This window comes from Mesoplodon densirostris, chromosome 9 (assembly GCF_025265405.1).
Source record: "Mesoplodon densirostris isolate mMesDen1 chromosome 9, mMesDen1 primary haplotype, whole genome shotgun sequence".
NCBI classification, from domain to species: Eukaryota; Metazoa; Chordata; class Mammalia; order Artiodactyla; family Ziphiidae; genus Mesoplodon; species Mesoplodon densirostris.
Genome location: NC_082669.1, coordinates 110737727 through 110760294, shown reverse-complemented (window position 1 = coordinate 110760294; position 22568 = coordinate 110737727). Strand labels below are relative to the sequence as shown.

At 45.0% G+C, this 22568-nt stretch overlaps 1 protein-coding gene across 1 annotated transcript in view; it reads right to left on the bottom strand.

The window, feature by feature from the left end:
- DPP6 (dipeptidyl peptidase like 6) overlaps window positions 1-22568 on the bottom strand; it is an 804405-nt gene that overhangs the window by 193788 nt on the left and 588049 nt on the right. The window contains exon 7 of the mRNA XM_060107540.1: window positions 17043-17124. Coding sequence (XP_059963523.1) covers window positions 17043-17124 — 82 coding nt within the window. The remainder of the gene's footprint in view (window positions 1-17042; window positions 17125-22568) is intronic.

Sequence of the window (22568 nt, the reverse complement as noted above, 5' to 3'; positions counted from 1 at the left end):
ATAAAAAAAATAGCAGGAATGAGTAAAGAAAATTCAGAGTCTGGTTGTCAGGTGGAGGAGGGGAGTGAGACCATGTTCCATGTTCCATGCTGAGTGGACGGTGTGTGGGTCTTCATTTTATTATTCTTCACACTTCATATATATTCTTTGCCTTTACAAAGTATTTCATTAAGATATAAAAATGCATCTGAAACAGAAAATAGTTAAAGGTAGAAAACTAAAACAAAAAATGTTTAGGTCACCCCCGGGGAAGGGGACACTCAGAGTTTTATTTGTTTAACCCTCTAAAAAGGCTTTGCACATCACTCAAGTGTGAGTACGTCCCACTGGACTAATGATCCGTCTCTTACAGAAGGAACATTTTATTCCGGTTGGGGTTTAGTGCCTGCTCTGGGGCCCTGACAGCTCATTTATGGAAGCTGCAGAGATTTCAGACGAAATATCACAGTTAGGTCAATGTTTCATTTCCTTTTAGAAGGCGAGTAGGGAGAAAGATAAGTGTGTTAGATTAATTACACCAGCGGCCGTATCAGAAGACAGCCAGTTTCTTGATATTGCAAAAATGTTTCATATGGGTGGCCTTGAATACAAATATCATCATTCCCAGTAATAACACTTTGCATTTTCAGGGCATTTAAGGGATTTTCAAAGACTTTTCACAGACATGAACTCATTTGGTCTCAAGATAAGTCATTCTGGTTTTTCAGCTGAAGACACTGAACCCAGACGTACAGTTTGGTGCAGAGAAAAAAGCAGGACTTGGGTTTCTGTTATGATTCCATCATTAATACATGATCTTGGAGAAACAACTTACATTTTCTGAACTTCAATTTTCTCACTGTTAAATGGAGATACGGTGAACAAAAGAGACAATATATGTGAAATGCCTGTCTTGGTAATTGGTGCCTTGGAAGCCCTAAATATAGGGTTGCTTTATTATTAGCTATTATGTCCCAACCCAAGCAGCCACGTAGTGACAACTTGCTGTCTGAAATCTAGCACTTTTGCTAGTTATGGCTGTCTTTTTAGTAGACTTTATTGTTTATAGATTTGATTGGAGAAAATCACAAAAAAATTAACATGTATAAAATGTCTATCAGTGTGGGCAATGACTGCTCACCCAGAGCTAGAAGAAAAAGAAAACACAATAATTTTGTAACATCCTGATCTTAACTTTGAGTTGAATTGATTGGCCAGGACCAAGGCAACCTGCAGTGCAGTCAGCATCTGCCTGGATGTGCCCACTGACCCGATGAGGGGCCTCCAACATCGGGAAGTGAAGGTTTCATTGGGAATGTTCTAATGACTGGAGATTTTATATGCAACACACTCCTTTGCTATAGGCCTGGTGATTAAAAACTTAATCTCACAGATTCTTTGTTTTTTCATGAAGTTGGCACGGTGTCCATGAGGCTTCAGAGTAATTAAAGAGACCATGCAGTCCCCACCCAGCCTGCCGGCATCTGAACCCGTGATGCTCAAATCTGGCTGCACATAAGAAGCTCCTGGGAGCTCTGATATTTAGCAGTGCCCAAGCCCTGCCTGGTGCAAACACACCAGAATCCCTGGGCATGGAGCCCAGGCACTGGTCTTTATAAAAGTCAAAGAGTAGCTAAGAACCACTAGTTCAAACAATCACCTACCACCATAACCCTTTGTTTTCATTAAATGTGTACCAGACCGTTGAACGCTTGGCCAATAAAATTGTAGGGTTGTTGGAAGAAAGGATTTACAGACTCTGCCACCTCATTGGGAAATTACAAAAACACTGGCACATTTCCTTATGACACAGGAGGTGAAAGGCAGGCCTACCAGCTGCTTGACAGGCTGCTTTGTTATGACACTGATTTACTGTTCAGATACGATCCAACAGGGATGTGGGGAGATGGCTGAGGCCACAGAACAATGAGATGTGCTACAGTGAGGTTCTGTTATGTTTCATCAGCCTAGAATTGATAGTTTACTTTTCCACTGACTGATGAATTTATGCTTTTATTATTCTGTGCCTTTTGATAAGAAGATTTTGGAGTCAGTTAATCTTGTAATACAATAACAGGAAATTTAAAAGACAGAATTCACTCAGCAAGTCCACCACGAACCTTGTCCTGGGATGATTACAATCATAGGAAATAGAGAGCGGTGACTTCAGAGCACATCTTAATGATTCAAATTCCGTTAAACATTCACATTTCTCAGCGAATTGAGAAAATATGAGCTTGTATGGCCATGGAGAAAATTAGTTTAATGAAATAAATACATGCACATGCAATTATAATTTTTTTTTAATCTGGAAATTTGCTGGAAGTTCCCTGAGCCTGAGCTTGAACGTCACGTCATGGGTAATTATAACTCATTTGGAGGCTGCAAAGGTTAAGACTTAAGGGAGGTATGTTACAAGTTATGGCCTAAGATGGAAGGCCAGTTACAACAGGTGAAAATACAGGAAAAATATGACAAATGCACCTCAGGTTTATGCTTATATCAGAAGAGGTAACTGATTTTCACTTTGGGTAAACAATATGCCTTAAGTAGCGAAAGTAAACAAACAGGACCTAATCAAACTTACAATCTTTTGCACAGCAAAGGAAACCAGAAGCAAAATGAAAAGACAACCTATGGACTGGGAGAAAATATTTGCAAACAATGTAACCGACAAGGATTTAATTTCCAAAATACACAACAGCTCATACAACTCAATAACAAAAAATGAAACAACCCCATCAAGAAATGGGCAGAAGACCTAAATAGACATTTCTCCAAAGAAGACATACAGATGGCCAAAAGGCACATGAAAAGATGTTCAACATCGCTTATTCGAGAAATGCAAATCAAAACTACAATGAGGTACCATCTCACACCAGTCAGAATGTCCATCATTAAAAAGTCCACAAACAATAAATGCTGGAGAGGGTGTGGAGAAAAGGGAACTCTCTTACACTACTGGTGGGAATGCAAATTGTTGTAGCCGCTATAGAAAAGAGTATGGAGGTTCCTTCAAAAACTAAAAACAGAGATGCCATATTATCCAGCAATCCTACCCCTGGCCATATATGTGGAAAAGATGAAAACTCTAACTCAAAAAGATACATGCACCCCTATGTTCATAGCAGCACTATTTACAATAGCCAGGACATGGAAGCAACCTAAATGTCCAGATATTGGAGGAATGGATAAAGAGGAACGGACAAAGAAGGTGTGGCACATATACACTGGGTTGGCCAAAAATTTCGTTTGGGTTTGTCCATAAGATGTTACAGAAAAACCCGAACGAATGTTTTGGCCAACCCAAAATAATGGAATATTACTCAGCCTTAAAAAAGAATGAAATAATGCCATTTGCAGCAACATGGATGGACCTAGAGATTATCATACTAAGTGAAGTAAGTCAGACAAAGACAAATATCATATGATATCACTTATCTGTGGAATCTAAAATATGACACAAATGAACTTATTTATGAAACAGACTCAGACATAGAAAACAAACTTATGGTTACCAAAGGGGAAGGGGATGGGGGAGGGAAAAATTGGGAGTTCGGGATTAGCAGATGCAAACTATTATATTTAGAATGGATGAACAACAAGGACCTGCTGTATAGCGAAGGGAACTATATTCAGTGTCCTGGGATAAACCATAATGGAAAAAAATACGAAAATGAAAATGTATATATATGTATAACAGAATCACTTTGCTGTACACGGGAAGCTAACACAATGCTGTAAAACACAATATTGTAAATCAACTATACTGCAATAAAAACAATAATATGCCTTAATGGATCAAGTCCCTCAATCAGCCTTTGCATACTCATTCAGTGCTTATGAACAGTCAAGTCTGTACTTCAGGGCTGAGGATACATCAGTGAAGAGGAGAAGGTACCTGTTCTTAAGGAGCTGACACACAGAAAGATGAGCATGTGGAGGACCACGGTGTGGGGGGAAGGGAACGAGCAGAGGGTCTCCAGACCAATCACGGCTGTGGGTGAGGATCTGGGTGGCTTTCACCAGGCAAAGGAGGTCGGGGTCAGGGTGAAGGGTGGGATTAGCAATGTGGTCTAGAGTGCAGGGACAGCAAGGATACATGTGCAGAGGGGAGAGGGTCTGGGACGTCTGGGGAGTTGCAGAGTGTTCATTATGACTGGTCCTCAGCCTGGGATGGGGAGACCAGTGTCAGGGGCAGCACCTCAGGAGCGTTACAGGGTCTGGGCTTTCCCCTAAAGGCAATGCAGCAGGGGAAGGACTTGACATAGAAGGTCGACATGATCCCTCAGTTACAGAACGTTCTGGAGCAGGGTAGACTCGGGGCAGGAGGCCAAGCCAGCAGCTATCACAGGGGTCCAGTGGGAGGTGATGATGGGAATGGAGAGGACAGGATGGGGCCTAACAGTACCAGGACAGTAGAATTCACAGGGCTTGTTGATGGGTCCAGTTGGGGATGAGGACGGCAGAGGAGTCACGGATGCCAGGTTTCTGACTTGGGCAGCGGAAGAGATGGTGGTCCTTTTACTGAGTAGCAATCACTGCAAGTGTAGCCACAGAAGGCTTGGCAGAAACAATGGTGAGTCCAGGTTCTGAGTCTGGGTAAGTTCGGGGCAGGCATTGCTCACGTGGGCAACGACTCTGGGGAGACCGGGGCTGGGGAGATGTCAGATAAAAGTATTGGCCTAGCCTTGGCTTACCAACATGTGTGATTTACACTCATTAAACCAAGCCCAGCTGAGGACATTAAAACATAATTCCAGATGTTAATGGCCATCAAAGCCATTATGGTAAAAACTAAAACCAGTCAGACAAATGATTAGGTTTTCAAATTGAAGAACCAACAGAAAAATCAATTCACAAATTTGCTAGTTATCCTTTATAAATGGAAATGACTGAACTGAACTAAATTTCAGCCATGATATACATAAAATAAACACACTGTAAAATACATAAAACTAGGTCTGTTTTTTTAAACTGACTCATGGATTAATTATGCTCACTCGCATCTTTGTTCTGTCATAAGGAGACGCCCGCATTCCCCAGGAGTCAGGGGACTAAAATAAAGCCTCATGGATTGCGGGAATAACCGTGTCAAAGGGCAGAAAGAAAACACTGGTATCGAGAAGGGTTCTTTAAAAAAATAAAGTATTGTGACTTTCCAAAATTTGTAACTGATTTCTGATAGTCAGTAAGGGTTGACACGGTGTTATAAAGGAGTGCTGGGAGGTCTGTTTTGAAGAAAAGGCAGAAGAATCATTGCCACATAACTGCCCAAGATGCTGATAAAGTTCTTAGAAGCATCTTGTTTCACATGAGCTAAACACTTTCTGTCTGGTGCCCTGCGTGTCTCTGTGCTGTTCACCAACCCAGACGCAGTAACCAGAGGGTGAGTGAGGACACACATCAGTGAGGTCTGACTGTCCCCTCTGACAGCAAACAGAATGAAATCACCTGCATCTTGGGGGACAAGAAGGGGTGCGTTTATACTCTGCAATTCCTGGGGAAATCCAAAGAGTTCCCACTCTTTGGTCAGGACACTCAGTCCAGCCTGTCCTTCTTGAGAAATTTTAATAGTGAAAATTCACATCTTTGTTTTGAGATCTTTCAAAGCATAGCAAACATTTTATGAAAAAAAAAGTCCTACTCAAAAATCCAGAATTCTTTCCATGTGTTGATCACAGTCTGAACTGCTGAACTGTTCACGGTCTGAAGCATCAGACAAGTTGCTAAATCTTAAAATTTTTAATTTGCAACATCAAGTGTTTCTATTTCCATGAATTTTGGACCTTGTGTCCATAAATCTGACATTTAAGTTTATTTTCCCTCTGGGATACCACTCATTTACCAGGTATTTGCTGAGAAGCTGGACTCTGCTCAGTGGAGCCTTGGGCTGCGGAAGATCGAAATGTAATGAAAAACATTCTTTGTCCTTGAAGAGCTTACGTGTGGTCTGGGAAATAAAGTTATTCACAAGTGAAAAAGTTGAATAATAAAACGAGGAAGCTGATTAACTGCCACAATAAGTAGGGCTGACAATATTACAGCAGTTTAGAGAAAGAACAAGTCATGGTTATTTCATGGAGACGAATAGATGGAGCCATTACTTTGATATTTTCCAATTGTGAGCCATTTTAGGAATTATGAGAAAGAGGTGGTCCCTCCACCCAAATAGGAGAAGTCCGCAAAATATCCTGCAAGTCCATTACAGACACTAAAGAGATTCTTAGCAGCACAGATAGTGTAGATCACCCCCGAGGCTACTGGAAAGGAATATCAATGTCCAGAACCTGTTCTGCACATAATGGGAAATGATGGGTTTGTCCGTGGCTGCAAATGGAACTGTGGCCTCCACCCCACGTCCTAATGTCTAAAAAGGTTAATTTATAACTGCCTTGTTACATTATCTAAGGAATCTATCATTAAATGCACTCTTTCTTAATGTAGAACTCTGGTCCTGCTTTTAAATTCTATTTGATAGATTACCCTGAAATTCTCTAACCTAATATTCTCAAGGCTGATGTGGGCACCCTTCAAAATTAGATTCTTTATAAAAAAAATAATACACTGCTCCCATCACGATCGCATTAGGGAAGCTCTGATGAGGAAGAGAACATGGTTTATCTTCACAGACCTACGTGCACAACTAGGTCAGGACCGGTTTTCAACCCCGAGTCCACCTTCTTCTTAATTGCTTTTGGCTTACAAGTAAATTCTGGAAAATCCCTCCTGAGGGTTTGCAGCAGAGCCCGGGGGAAAGGGCACATGCACAGTGCTTTGAACCCAGTGGGACTGAAGCCACCCTCGTCCCAAGGACCAGTCTGCAAAAACCACCACGCTTGACCCCCACCCCCCTTGGCTGGAACACACGTCTACTGAGTGGAATTCCTAAACCTTGCCCTTGACAATACATCTTCTTTTCAATTTTTAATGAATATGTAATGTTGCTCATCCAAGAAACTTTTAGAAGTGGGTAAAATGCCCATAGTCTGGCCAGGTCCAAATGGTTATCCTTCCTCATATACAAATATATACCAAACACCTTATATTTAGTCCTAATCTTATTTAGTAGATGGTATATTTCCCCTGTTCCTATACAGTCTACCTGCTACTTTTTTTTTTTTTTTTTTGCAGTACGCGGGCCTCTCACTGTTGCAGCCTCTCCCATTGCGGAGCACAGGCTCCGGACACGCAGGTTCAGCGGCCATGGCTCACAGGCCTAGCCGCTCCACGGCATGTGGGATCCTCCCGGACCGGGGCACGAACCCGCGTCCCCTGCATCGGCAGGCGGACTCTCAACCACTGTGCCACCAGGGAAGCCCTACCTGCTACTTTTTGATGGTTGTATAATGGCTCATCCTGTCAATGTCCCATACTTTACCAAATTGCTCTCCTATAAACACGTAGGATATTTCCAGCCTTTGAAATCTTTATTATAGATAATAGCATTATGAATGTCTTTGTTTATACAGCTTTTGGCTTCTCTTTAACAGGGGTTTCTGTGCTAAAGTGCAGGAATGTCTTTATGACTCTTACTGTATATTTTCATACTGTTTTGAGAATGAATTTTCTCTTATGCCCCTCTAATTCACATAGCATGACAGAAGTTAAAAAGAATCTGCACTGAATCGTGATGTACTGATTACACTGCTTTCCGCACTTCCTCTATAACGCCCCAATGACGAAGTCGCCTTTGTGTTTTGAAACCCCTGTGTCTTCAGAGCACCTGCTGGTCAAAGGGAGGAGCCCTGGCAACCCCTTCCCGACCGTCCTGGTTCTCTGCCTGGCAACCCCTTCCCGATCGTCCTGGTTCTCTGACCGTGACCACCGGGTAGCTCCGCCCCATCCATTCAGGTTATGTGCTGAAAACTCAGCTTACGTACGTGAGTGCAAGTGAATTTAAAGTGACTGAGTCGCACAGAGCCGTGAAGGGATAACACATTGCCTTACATTTGAAGGGTGCCCTTGGCAGAGCTAGTAAATCACTCACTAAACCGGCTCCATCCGTTATTTGAGGGCACATAAGGCGATTTCCATCCCCGTGAATTAATTTCTTGGCTGCTGTCATGGACTTCAGTGCCCATGATGAATGTTTTAACGATGAATACCAAATTAACCCAAACTGATTAGAGACTTTTATAAGTTATTAATGGGGTGTCACTTCAGTCTGGTTCTCCCCATGTCTAGGACATTTCATTAAATAATCTTCTCTTGCTGAAAAGATCAATCTTTCTCCCCTCATCGGATTTGTCAACGTGGATGAAACGCTACCTGCCCCCTTTGTTTCCAGAACTGGGTGAGCGGTAATGCCCTTGGAGGCTGTGACCTGGGGGAGGCAGCTCATCCATTTCTGCTCAGTTCCCTGTGGCTGCCGGTAAGGACTGGAGAACAGCGACCAGCTGGAGGTCCCGGGGCTGGGGACTCTGGTTTACAGGAGGGAGAAGGAGACAGGAGGTCCCACAGGCTTGTTTAGATTCCCGCCTGACCCCCCGCTTTATTGAAATGTAACTGACATGTATCACTGGGTAAGTTTAAGGTGTACAGCACATTGATTGATACACTTCTCTACTACAAAACGATTACCTCCTTCCACTCACTTAATTAGCATTTCATAAGTCAGACAGAAAGACAAGTATTGTATGATCTCATTTATATGTGGAATCTAAAAAATCCGAACTCATGGCAACCGAGAGTAAAATGGTGGTCACCAGGGGTCAGAGGGTGGGGTGGGGGGAAGGGTGGGGAGATGATGGTCCAAGGAAACTAGCTTCCAGTTAGAGGATGAATATGTTCTGGGCATTGACTTCCCAGGCTTCTTATTTTTTTATTTTATTTTATTTTATTTTGTAGGATATATTTTATTTATTTATATTTTAACATCTTTATTGGAGTATAATTGCTTTACAATGGTGTGTTAGTTTCTGCTTTATAACAAAGTGAATCAGCTATACGTATACATATATCCCCATTTCTCCTACATCTCCTTCCCACCTTCCCTATCCCACCCCTCTAGGTGGACACAAAGCACCGAACTGATCTCCCTGTGCTATGCAGCAGCTTCCCACTAGCTATCTATTTAGAGTGAAGTTAAGTCAGAAAGAGAAAAACAAATACCGTATGCTAACACATATATGTGGAATTAAAAAAAATGGTTTTGAAGAACCTAGGGGCAGGACAGGAATAAAGACGCAGACATAGAGAATGGACTTGAGGACACGGGGAGGGGGAAGGGTAAGCTGGGACGAAGAGAGAGAGTGGCATGGGCTTATATATATATATATATATATATATACTGCCCAGGCTTCTTATAAGGAACGTATTCTCTCTGCTCCTCCAGGGATGATCCTGCAGTGGCATCAGCACAGGGGAATTGTCACCTGATAACAGTCTTTTCTAAAGAGACACACGTTTGAAAACCTATGTGGAGCCAAAGGCTTAGAGGCATAGGAGTTGATGGTGTATCTGGCGAACGGCTTCCCTCCCCGCTACGAGTCGGAGAAGAGTCGGGGAAGAGACAGCCCGTGGTCCCCCACCCAGACCCTCCATTATAGCTGGCATCGCCCCGCTCTATCAAACGCAGCCCCACTCAACTTCCTACACATACCAGACTCTCATCTGATGAAATTCATATTTTGTTCTCATTCTCTACATTTTGGTTAAGCCACATAATAACCCTAACAGCAAGAACAACAATAAACGCCACCCCTCAGCGAGCACTTTCTTCATACCAGGTTCCACGCCATGTACTTTAAGCAGATTAACTTAATCCACGTGGTGACCCCGACAAGACATGCATTGTTATCTCCATTTTACAGATGAGGAAACTGAGGTCTTGAGAAGTTAAGTGTCTTAATCCAGACCATGCCTTTAGCACGTGCCAGCAGCAAGATCGGAATATGACCCTTCAACTCCAATGTTTTTGTTGTTAATGGTCCTTGAAAACCAAAACACATTACATAAAACTTCCTTCTCCTTTAAGGCTTCAGATTCTGAGACGGAGGAGGCGGTTGTCATGCTAGCTCAGGGCTTCTAGGTTCAAACCTGGGTTGGTGCCCGGACTCCCGGGGTAGTGGAAGGTGTCCTGGCTACACCTGCCCATCCTTTGAGCTCAGTGTTGCAGGGTGAGCACCACCCACTGGGCCCTTCTATCTGCACTTGGCTGTCACCCCGAGAGCTGAGGTCTTCCCCACGGCTGCCAAGCTCTCTGCAGGCACCTACACCTGCGAGGGGCAGGAGGCAAATGCACTCCAATCCTCGAGTCTATTCTCTCTGCCATTTATTCCATCTGACAAAGTGTTTTCAAGAACAACCTCTTCATCTAGTATCTTATGCTGAATTACTGACATTTCGGTAGCATGAATTTTTACAATGGTAATGAGCTATTTTTAAAAATTCGTTTTCAAATAAAAAAATAAAATCAGATAATGAATTTAGGTTAAAAATACTAGACAGAATAAACATATACCTGTCATACGCCTTCCCGCATCACAATGCATAGCCACTGAATATAAAGCAAAAATACATAGAAAAGCAATTAAAATTTAATCAAAACACAAATATACTGGTAACCTTTATTCTGCCTATTTCAGAATTAGACAGCTGTGTTAGATCAAAAATGAGGACAGGGCTTCCCCGGTGGCGCAGTGGTTGGGAGTCCGCCTGCCGATGCAGGGGACACGGGTTCGTGCCCCGGTCCGGGAGGATCCTGCATGCCGCGGAGTGGCTGGGTGCGTGGGCTATGGCCGCTGAGCCTGCATGTCCGGGGCCTGTGCTCCAGCAACAGGAGAGGCCGCGGCAGTGAGAGGCCCGCGTACCGCAAAAAAAAAAATTAAAAAAAAAAAATGAGGACATAAAAAAAGAACTGAATAATACAATTTTATAGTTTTTAAATGGAAAAATAAATCGTGTATATATATCCATAGAATGTTTACAAGAATTAATTACATACTTGGCTAAAGAAACTGTATAGGGCATGCTCTATGATTAAAATAAAGCTAGGAATAAGTAGTTTTTATAAATAGATTGAAATTATAATTAATAAAATACTTTGGGGCTTCCCTGGTGGCGCAGTGGTTGAGAGTCCGCCTGCCGATGCAGGGGACACGGGTTCGTGCCCCGGTCTGGGAAGATCCCACATGCCGCGGAGCGGCTAGGCCCGTGAGCCATGGCCGCTGAGCCTGCGCGTCCGGAGCCTGTGCTCCGCAAGGGGAGAGGCCACAACAGTGAGAGGCCCGCCTACCGCAAAAAAAAAAAAAAAAAAAAAAAAAAAAAAAAAAAATACTTTGGATCAAAAAAGGAATCAGGGGCTTCCCTGGTGGCGCAGTGGTTGAGAGTCCGCCTGCCGATGCAGGGGACATGGGTTCATGCCCTGGTCCGGGAGGATCCCACATGGCGCGGAGCGGCTAGGCCTGTGAGCCATGGCCGCTGAGCCTGCGCGTCCGGAGCCTGTGCTCCGCAACGGGAGAGGCCACAGCAGTGAGAGGCCAGCGTACCGCAAAAAAAAAAAAAAAAAACAAACAAAAAAACAAACAAACAAAAATAAATCAAATCTGCAATTACAAATGGTTTGGAAGGGAGTGAAAATGAAAATACTTCATCAAAAATTTAAGGATCAGAATAAAGGTTGTATTTAGAGGAAACAAATAAAAATAAAAATTTGTTTTCTTTAAAGTGGGAACTCGAATCCTATGAAGTGACCCAGTGGGAGTGCAAAAACCTTCCGCCTGGATTTTCCTGAACCCTGCACTGACCCACAGAAGTGTATCGTGATGCCATCTGGGAGGAAGAAGCATGAGCCAGTGCCAGCGAACAGGTGAAGTAAGACCCTCGCTTTCTTTTCTTTTTTTTTTTGCTGGTGACATGTTAGAAAGAAAAATAACCTCCTCTGATAAAATGGTGGTGTTAAGTAGGCGGGAAAACAGCACTGACACAAAAGGACGCCTAAGAAGCTGACTTTTTAAGTTTAGTTTCCTTAGAGCGGCCTCAGTCCTTTAGAGGCACAGCTGTTACATCCCAGGCCTAAGGAGTGTAATCATCACTAAGGTACAGCCTGGCCCAAGACTCTGCAAAGGTGTCTCCACCAGGTAACTCGGAGAACACAGGTGTAAAGGTTTCCATGAGGAAAGGCTGCTGGAACTCGGGGAGGAAAGCCCGATGGACGTGTGGGGCTGCAGAGAATCAACAGGACAGCAGGTGAGCTAGTCACTCCTGGGAGGAGGCCCGGACTTTGGTGTCTCGGCTGAGCAGGGAGAGGCCTGGGAGGGCTTTGTGCCAGCAGAATCATTTTATCCAGATTGGAGGGTCCAGGAGGCTCGGGCAGCTCCCGATCTCCTGCAGCTCCCGCTGTGGACAGGACGCTAAGCCTGGGCGGGGAACATTTCTGAGGGTGACTGCGCAACACGAAGCAGTCACGGTTGCCAAGAGCTGTTGACCGTGGTGACAGAGGCACCTTCCATGAGAAGCGGAAGCCGGTGAGGAAAGAACCACGCCTCTCTCTGCAGCTCCAGGGGCCGGCAGAAGGTCCAGGGCACGGGGAGTGTTCAGTAAACAGATGAGCGTCCAAACTGTGCGGACACAAAAGGACTGGCCTGCCAGGTCCTCCTTCACGTTTAGCTGGCTGACAGGCCACATCTGTCGCCCCCCAAGAGTTCTGGGGCTACGGGCAAATGCTTCGGAGGCCAGTCCCCACTGCCCCGAGACCTTGTCAGGAGAGCTGATATCTGAACCGTTCGGGAAGAAAAGCCACTTGGTTAAACAAAGGCTCCTTGACTCTCCCGGATAAAGTATCCTATCTGTGACTCGGCCTGGGAAAGTGTCCTAAGGTCTAACAAGCCATGTCATCAGGACGTCACGGTGAACCCCGACCTTGGTAAACACGCTTCACTTTGCCCCCTGGTCTCCAGGGAGACACAGAGCAGCAGCTCACCGTCACCCGTGCTACAGCCCCCCGCCCTGGGTGATGATGGGTAAGTCAGCTTCCTCTTCTGGGGGGGGTGCAGAGCCCTGGGCACTCCTTGGTTTTCTTCCACTGGGCTGCCACATCCCCATCCCCATCCGCTCCCCAAGGATGGCGCCAGCCCTGTCCGCCACCAGGTTCCTTCACCGACCCCTCTGCCTGCGCTTCACTTTGCAGTTCTGAAGACTTGCCAACTGCCTTACTGTTCATTGGTCCCCATCCTGGGAGCGGGCCAAGCAAAGAGAGACCCAGTCTCTTTGTCTCTGATCCACCAAGTGGACCTGCACAGACTCCAGCCTCAAATCCTTCATGTCGTCTAATGCTGGGCAGTCGCGATGGCAGAAGTTCCCACGTCACTTGGTTCTAAAAGAAAACATGGCTATGCGACAAATTCAGCAAGTCCCCTGTGCTGGTGTGTTAGCCCGCAAGGTGCCCTGAAGAGGCCTGAACTCAAACGCCGTCAGCCGTAAGCACAAAGAAGGCCACTGCAGCTGCCCTCAGTGTTTGTGTGTTTTTACTAAAGGTCTCTAGCAGAGATGACATGCAAGGAAATGAAAGGATAATTTGATCTTATTCTAGATCAGCAGAGACAAAACCTCACATAAATAGACAAACACGCACGGGGGCAGAGCTTCACGAAAAGATCAAAGAACTCAGAGACATTCTCAATTTAGGCAGAGACTCATCTGCAGAGGATACCTGGAGAATGATACAATATGGAGAGAAATTTTGATATAGTTTACGTTTTAGTGTAAATCACTACGTATACTGACTCCATAAAGAATGGGAGAAAGGGGAAGCAAGGGGGGGGAATCTGTTCAAAGTTTTACATGTATTTTCTCACTTAATCCCACTTAATCGATCCAAATCCATTTTCCTATCTCTAGGCTTTCAGTAGATGATGTCGAATTCTGGAAACAACCTAGCTATCCGTCTTGAACAACCAAGACCACAGACCAGCACCATTTCTGAAGCGACCTTCCGGCAGAATGGAGGCCTCCCCAAGGTCAAGGTTTTCCCTCCCCTCCAACAGTGCAGGGACCAGTCAGGCAGTGTTCATGACCTACGATGTGATCGAAGGTCTAACAAAACCTACCCTAAAAGGTAAGAGCCACTAACTGGAGGCCATGTGGAGGCGCTGGAAGAAACGCCTTTAAGCCCCTCCTGGGGCCCGCTGTCATCTTCCTGTGGTCTATGGGGTTCCCGACCCAAAGGCATCGCTGAGACCCCTCCTCACAAGGAGGCGGCGATGCTGGGAAGGTTCTCTGGTGAACTTTAACCACAGCTGTGTTCTGTGCTCCCGAAGGAGAATTACTCATTAAAATTAGAGTCGGTTTCCTTTGGGGAGCAATATTTACTTTTTAAAATAAAATGGCAATGAGATTCATTAGTGTTTACAAGGCCTGCTTGTGGGTTTTGAATTATCTTTGGCAAGAGTGCCCACTGGGAGTACCAGTCAACTGGGTGCTGGTCTCAGGGGTCAGGCCTCCCCAGGTAAGGACAGCCAAGAGGGCATTTGATCCCCTAAAACATTTACTACCTGGCCCCTTACGGGAAAAGTTTGCTGACCCCTGCTCCAGACTATAGGATATTTTCTAAGTGATGAGCTGTACTGCCTACTAGACTCAGTACAAGAACAGTATAATAAAAACTGCAAAGTTAAAAAAGTTTAAAAACTCAAAAATTCCATGAGCACATGAGTACTTCTGGTACTAAGCTCAACTATCAGCAATCACTACTTAACCGAACCTTTACTTCCTTGAAGCAGAAAGGAAGCTGAGCTTCCCACCCCATTGGTAATATCCTAAACATACACGCAGATTCTGGCTATTTGTCTCCATCCAATTATTTTATGTTTAAGTGGCTGAGGACCACAAGAATGTATCAACTGATTATTAACCCGTCCATTCATGCATTCACTTTTGACCTCAACAAATATTTCCTCAGCGCCAGGCGCTGAGCTAGGCACTCAGAACACACAGATGAAAAGTGCTCGAGGCTCAGACCAAAGGCCACCTCACCGGAGAGATGTGTGGGCAGGAAACTGCGTGTGATAGGAGAGTGCACGGTGACACGTGGGCACCTGGAGATGCCACCTGCCGTGTGGGCAGGGGAGCTTTCTCAGAGAAGGTGATGCCTAGTTTTGCTGCCGGTTATTCTTTAAGAGATGAATATAATAACTTCTGTAATCACTTAACCCAGCCCCGTCCACTGGGCAGCCCGGCCTGAGTATAAAGCCAATTGTCCAGGAAGCAGCGGTGGCGTCAGGCGGGGGAGGGAATGGCCCATGAGTAAGCTGCCCAGAGAATGATCAGCCCAGGGCCCCAGCTGCCCGCATTCTAGACAGAATCCTAAAGCGTGTGTGCGTGTGCATGCATGCAATACACACCACCTCCTTTTGCAGCTGTGGGTTGGTTTTTCCTTAAATTGCAATCCCTTTCCAGAAGGCAGGCCTAGGGGGTACGACCTTGTTATAGCATCCGGCCTCTCCCACGGTCCCACGTGAGTCTGCAGGTTTAGTGAGAATCACTGGGCAGGTAGAAAGACATCCCGACAACGCCCAAGTCTTGATGTTCTTCTCCGGATGACTATAAAAAGGCTGGACAATGACCACGCAGTAAGGTGCCCACTCCCCGTGCCCTCCCCGAGTGGTGCCGTGGGCCTCCAAAGGACCAAGGAGAAAGGGGAGAGCCCTCTACGGAGGTGCAGTGTCATGTTTACGGAATGACTTCACGGATGTGGGAAAGATTTGCTTCCCAGAAATGTTTCCCATCGTTGATTTTCAGAGGGACTTAACTATCAGAGATCAGTCACGTAAGTCTTAAACACTTAGGTCTTCTACAGTCTCCTGTGGAATTGCACTTTCTCCTTGGGTAAGAGTTAGCGCCCTTGAGCAATGATGACTCTCCTCTCCTGGTCCTGACTGTGTTGAAGGACCGCTGTCATCCTGCCGAGTCAGCCTGCAGCACCCTCCCGACCTGCCGTCACTGGTGTAGATCCTTAAACGTGCCTTTGGAAACCTCTGCTCACTAAGTGCGCAGCACAGGAACACTCGGGGAACAGCTAAAGCAGTCTTGTGGCCGATGCCCTCCTGTCTCTTCAAATCAACTTGAGGCAATGGAATGAATACGAAACCAAGAAAAAAATAATTGTACTATTGGGGAAAGTAGGACTATTTTAATTCCTAAGACAGTAGGCAGCCTATCCAATAGAACCTTGCCCCAAGATTTTAAAACATGATCATTTTCTGCGCTTTTTCTGGGAAAAGAAAGCTTTTAAAATGCAGCTTTGTTCATCAGCTTAAAGATGTAGAAGACAATGGTGACATGATCAGCCACCATGTCACCTGATCTTCAAACTGCAGACACCTTCTGCAACCTCCTGAATGGAACTGACAACTATCATCCGGTGTTGGACAAATGCAACGCTGGAGCTGGGACGAACCTGCAAGGCCACCTCACCCAGAGTTTCCACTCAGTGGCTGGGCCAGGTGACGGCAGCCTGGCAGCTGGTTTGTGAACACCCAGGGCTAGAACCTTCGTCTTTGTTCAGACCCCTTCGCACGACACCATCCTGGCCATTCAGTGTCTTGAAACATCTTAGTTTTGCCAGTTTGAGTGGGAATCATGAAGATATTCAGTGTAATGCAGAGAGGGCCACACTAGCCGTGGAGGACTCTGCAGATGCTACTGGCAGGGAGCCCGGCTCTACCACGGCCAGCACATCTACTTTTCTCATAAAACCTGCCAAAGAAAAGAGCCAGAGCTCCAAGAGCAAAGCAGAAGAACCTTTCATGATTCCATGATTCTGATCGTTCCCATCTGTGGCCCTCTGATGAGGTGTACCTCAGAATCACAGTATGTCTATAGCCCATACGCACACAGCTCCAGTCAGGGGCTGCTTTAAGGATAAAGGGTACCAGAACCAAGGCACATGCTCTCCCAATTCAAGACGGTTCTCAAGCAAAAGAAATGGCCATTTACATATGGGGGACTTTTTCAAAACTTAAATTCACACAAACACAGATTCTGAGTATAGTGAGATATATACAGTCTATAAAACAGAAACTTCAACACAGAAAGTTGGTCACTGAAAGCGACGTGCTTACCAGCTGCTGACCCTTGGGGCCCCATCCTGCATACTGAAGTTTTGCGTTGCTGACTTCTGGTGGATCTAGACTTTGAGGATCCCTGAAAGAAAAAAAACAAGCAAAGAAAAATGGTGGGAAACAAGCATTTAAGATGCTGTAATATTATCCTCCAGCTGAAACTTACTCCTTTTTCTTCCACTGAATCAATTTCAGGAACTTGTGTTATTAAATAAAATGTCTCATTCAGCATCCATTAGATTTCTTCAGATATATATATATATATATATATATATATATATATATAATTATATATTTATATATATAATTATATATATTTATATATGTATATAAAATTTACATGAACCTGCAATAGATCCATCACTGCTTAGCTTTAATAGTAAATATTCATCAAGAGAGAACATGCAGAGAGGTCTGTAGATCAGCCTTTAAAGTATCCATAATAGTCAAAATTAAAAATGGAAATGCATAGCTATGCAGTAATAAATCCCCACAACTTATGTTTCCATCTTTGGCTTTCCTGGCAGATAGGTGTTTTCCCAAGCATAATGCCAGGTCATTCTGACCTTTTAAAACCGGTGGTCTCAGGACAGAGTCCACCCTTTGGTTTGTGTTGATAAGGAGGGAGGGAGGGAGGGACAGAGAGACAGAGAGACACTGAGGTGAGAAGGAGTGAGAGGAAGCATGGGAGAAGGATTTTTTTCTTTCAAACATCACTTACATTTTTCATTCTTAATTTACTGATATGCAAAACACCATGCTAAAAAAAATCCCGTCTATGTACTTAAATAAAGGTAATAATGAATAAAAGTCATAACAAAAAAGAAAAAAAACACTTTTGTAAATATTAAATATTTCAGCATATTTTGTAGCTACTACTGTGTTCACGTGTAGGAGAGACTGACGTCCATGTTTCTTCTGGATGCTGCTGTTCCCTGTGTCCTGCTGAATAGGCCAGACTGTCAGGGGAGCACCCTATCTATCACTCGGCTATGATGCTTCTTGTGCAGAAGACACAGCTATGAATGTGCTCATTCATCTGCAGAGAGACTAGGGTTGAGTGGTCTTTGGTGAATTTTAAAGACGGTGAATTTCAGGAGTTGCTTGAACCAAGACGAAGCAAGAAGGGAAGGGAGGTGAAATGCGTAAGGATGTGCTGATTCAGAGCTTGAATCAGTAGAAAATTCTGAAGTAAATGTTTAACAATACTATCAGGGCAAAGCAGAATACATTTCAGAGTAAAAAGTGTCAGGGAAGACAAGATAGTCTGCAAAGCCCCAGGGTAGTTTTAGATGGCATGGAGATGGGTCTGGAGAAACCAGGGAAGCCTGAAGGTGGGTGATAAAGTTCGGAGTAAGGGGTGACCATGACAGGAGGAGCTGGCTGGGAAGTCTGGTACCCAGGCAGTTAGAAGAGGAAGCGCGTCTAACATTCCAGCTTCCAAATGATTTTAACAAATCCCACCATTTGTATGTTTTTAATATTTCAAAGTATTTTCATAAACATAGGTGATTTCCTCTCTAACCCTGTGGAGGGAAAGGCTTTCTAAGGATGACTCAAAATCCAGAAGTGATAAAATAAAAGAGGGGTAAATTTACATAAAAATTAAAAAATTTTTGCATGACAAAACCCCACAAACAATAGAAAACTGGAAGAAAATATTAATAACAAATACCATGGAAAAATGGCTAATATCCCTATTACATAAATAACTCTAAAATATGGAGGTTATAAAAGACCAAAACAAAAAAATAAGAAAAACACATGAACAGATAATTCACAAATATAGAAAAATGGTCCTTAAATGTATTAAAAAGTACTCAAACACAGGCAAAGTTAGAGAAATACAAATTGAAACTACACTGATATCATTTCTCACCTATACATCCACACACATACATACAGATAGATCCAAAATCCAGATATGTGAGTCCACAGGTTAGTACACATACATACATGTCCTTGCTCTGTTCATAGAGAAGACTAGATCCAGTAACCACCAGTAACAACGAGCCCGCCCAGTGGGCTCACATGCTGCTCTCTCAGCACCATCTTCCAATTAAAAAATAAATAAATAAAATAGTGCTCCTAGGAGAAGAAATTTATCCAGGCTAGAACGAGAAAAATGCAGGATGAGTCTGGAACATCTTATGGGCCAGAAAGTAAGGAAATACTCAAAAAAAGGTAGAGCTTGTTAACAGAAGGCAGAACCTCACTTACAGGGATCTCTCACGGCCAAAGCTGGAATAATTTGAGCAAAAAAAAATAATGATAATACTGGATTGACCCACAGAATAAAGCAAATATCCATGAATCCTTACTAATATAAATAAATAATCCAATACATAACGAAGTGGGGGCGGGGAGAGCCAGCTCTTCCTCACAAGAGAATTCCAATCAATCCACGTAGAAGGGGAGAAGGAAGGAGCATCACCCTTGGACGAACACCACAGTGATGAACCCTGCAGACAAGATCCACCGAGAGATGCTGAAATCAGTGGGTGAAAGTCTGAGGAGAAACAAGATCTGCACAGTCGCAGGATACTTATCAACCACAAAGGGGAAGAAGATGACAAGTCTGCAGGGAGAAGCTTGGCAGACAGCAACTCAACCCAGAGATCCGGGTCAACACCCCCAGAAGTGAAACACATCAACATCACGAACCTTCAGCAAGATGCACTGAGAGACAACATCCTATATATGGTATCGTCACCGGCAAACCCCGTCAACGATTCCCGGAGAATGAAAACAGAATCTGGGTCATAAGTCTAACCTTTTCTTCCTTTGTGCTTAGTCTAGTTCCACTTGCTCACAGGGGGTCGCGTGCAGAGGCCTCGCCCGCTCAGACCAGAGTTTCTGACGCGAAACGGCTGCGCCTGACGCCTCGGCTCACGGCCCTGTGCACAGACGCTGCTCACAACACGGCGATTCAAGATGGCGGCAGCGGGCCGTGCGCAGAACCGCTGCGCCCGGCACTTTGCGATCTGGAGCGTGAGCGGCGCCGCTGCCCCGCCCCCGAGAACCCCGCCCCCTCCGCCGACCAGACCCTATAAAGCAGCCCCGCCCGGGCCTGGCGACAGAGAGCCTGGTCTGCAGCGCAAGCCATTCTTCGCTCAGAGAACAAAGCTTCTTCCATCTGCCTCTGAACTGAGCTCCGTCCCCTCCTACTGGCTCCAGCGACACCGCGCAGGAGACCCCTGTTGGGGACCAACTTGGGTGGGTTGATAACAGTATATTTGCCAAAAATGCATTGCCTTACTCCAATCATGAGAAACCTTCAGACAGACCCAAATGGAGGCGCTCACCAAAACAGCTGACCAGTGATCTTCAGAAGTGATCTTTCTTTCCACGAAAGACAGGAAAGACTGAGGAAACGTCATAGCCTGGAGGGGACTGAGGGGAAATAACATCTACAGGAATGTGGGATCCTGAGACAGAAAAAGGACACTGGTAGAAAAACTGGTCAAATGCAAATAAGGTCTGTAATTGAGTGAATAATATTGTACCAATGTTAATTTTCTGTCCTTGATAATTATACTGTGGTTATAAAATACACTGACAGTAGGAGAAGTGGGTTGAGGAATAGAAGAGAATTCTTTGTACTATTTTTGCAACTTTTCTTCACCCAAAATTCTTCAAAATAGAAAGCTAAAAAATTCCAAAGAATTTTAATAGCTTATGTCTCATTGGTCATAAACATTATTATAGGAAATAAAGAACAGTTAGAGAATTCCCCTCCCAACATACTGTAATCTCGATATTGAATTGAAAAAAAATTACTTCCATATCTAGACAGCATCAGCACTCAACACACACATTTGAACAAGCAAATAAGTAAGGATGGAGGGGTTATGGGGGTGGCCCTGAGTAAAAGACCTTTTGCAGGTTTTAAGGTCTAATGCATTCACCTGGCCTGGGTTGATTTAGAATTTTCCAAGCACAGAGGACAGGGTAAGAGATCAGAAAGGAACAGCCTTACTTAGTATTGAAATTCAGTTTCTTAGATTATGGTTTCTAGCAGGTGTCTAGGATATTCAGGAACAGCAGACTAACTCCTCTTTAATCTAACGAGTGTCAATTTCCATAAATGCTACCTGGAAACGGTACCTCCAGTGGATCAAGTGTCTCAGAAGGTTGGGTGAGCGCCCGGCCATGCACACCTTCCAGCTTTATGACCTCTGCTCCCCTGCACCCAGGAGACCTTTACACCCTCTCTAGAGACAATGCACACTTCCCTCTGCTCATCACCGACACATCAGAGTGTCCCCAGTGTGGGAGCAGCACAGTAACAGGAAGAACCACAGGCTGGGGATCAGAAGTCTAGCAGCCGAGTGCCAGCTTCCCGAGGCACAGAGCATGCGCCAGGGCTGATCACACATGACCACAGACCACATGACTCAATAGTATACTGTATTACATTATACATACTGAAACCAGGTAGCACAGCGCTTACCTAGGAGATATTTGAAAAATGCCCGTTTGTTTACTCATGGGTAAACTGGTAAATATTCAAGTCACCCATGCACCACTATCTAGGTGTAATTCTAACCAGAGGCACAATCATCTACCATCTGTAGGGACAAATTTACTCCACAGAACGCAGCAAGCCAACGCATGTCCTACGCTTCTGTATTCAATGGGAACTTGGGTATAGAGAAGTCAGCTCTCAACCATGTCCTCATTTGTTTCTATGAACTAAGCCTGTATTTTAGCATCTGCCTGCGACTGTGTCGGATTATTTTGCTTTCATGTTAAAAGTGCCTTTCAGCCTTATCTCTTCCAACTCCCCCCTCCAATGATCCACTTGATGGTCATTCATCCTCTGCTCAAATCTCCCACTGAATGGCTCCCCTCTCACAAGCCTAGCAAACACCCAACTTGGTTTTATGTTCAGTCTACCTCCTTCATAGACCACTGGAAGCAGCAGAGAAAAGCACGGAGCCAGCTGGAGTCTCCAACCCTTCCCGTCATCGTCCTTACAACCAAGTCTTGGGTGGGCGTGTTCTCAGCAACTCCAATCTTTTGCTGCTCTCTTCACAACCCCTTCTATCTACTGCCTCTGAGCAGAGGCCCACCTGTGGGGCAGACAGGAAGGGGCCCCCAGTTCTGATCACCTTCCAGGAAGAACCTGCGGCTCGGCTCCCAGCTGCTCACGTCAGGAGTCGGCTTCAGCTTTCATGCCAGGCCATGCTCACCTTGGGCAGCCCCCGGCCCACGACTGATCATGGCCGGGGCACTGGAGCCTGACACTTTCACCCAGTGCAGGGTCCTCGATGGGCAGTCTTTGCTCTGAGCTCCCCATTGGGTTGTCCCAGGTGGTCAGACATGCAGGAGTCTGAGGCCCAATCCGGCTTCTTCTCCTTTTCCCAGCCTTGCAGCTGCCATGTTTGCCTTGGGGCCTGAAGCTTTTTCCTCCCAATCCTGCTGCTGCCCTTTGGTCTTTCATAGGCCTCACTCTTAATGTAGGTTCAGCCTTTGCTTCCAGGAAGGCTCAGCTGGCACCCCAGCTCCCTGCTACCAGAGGCA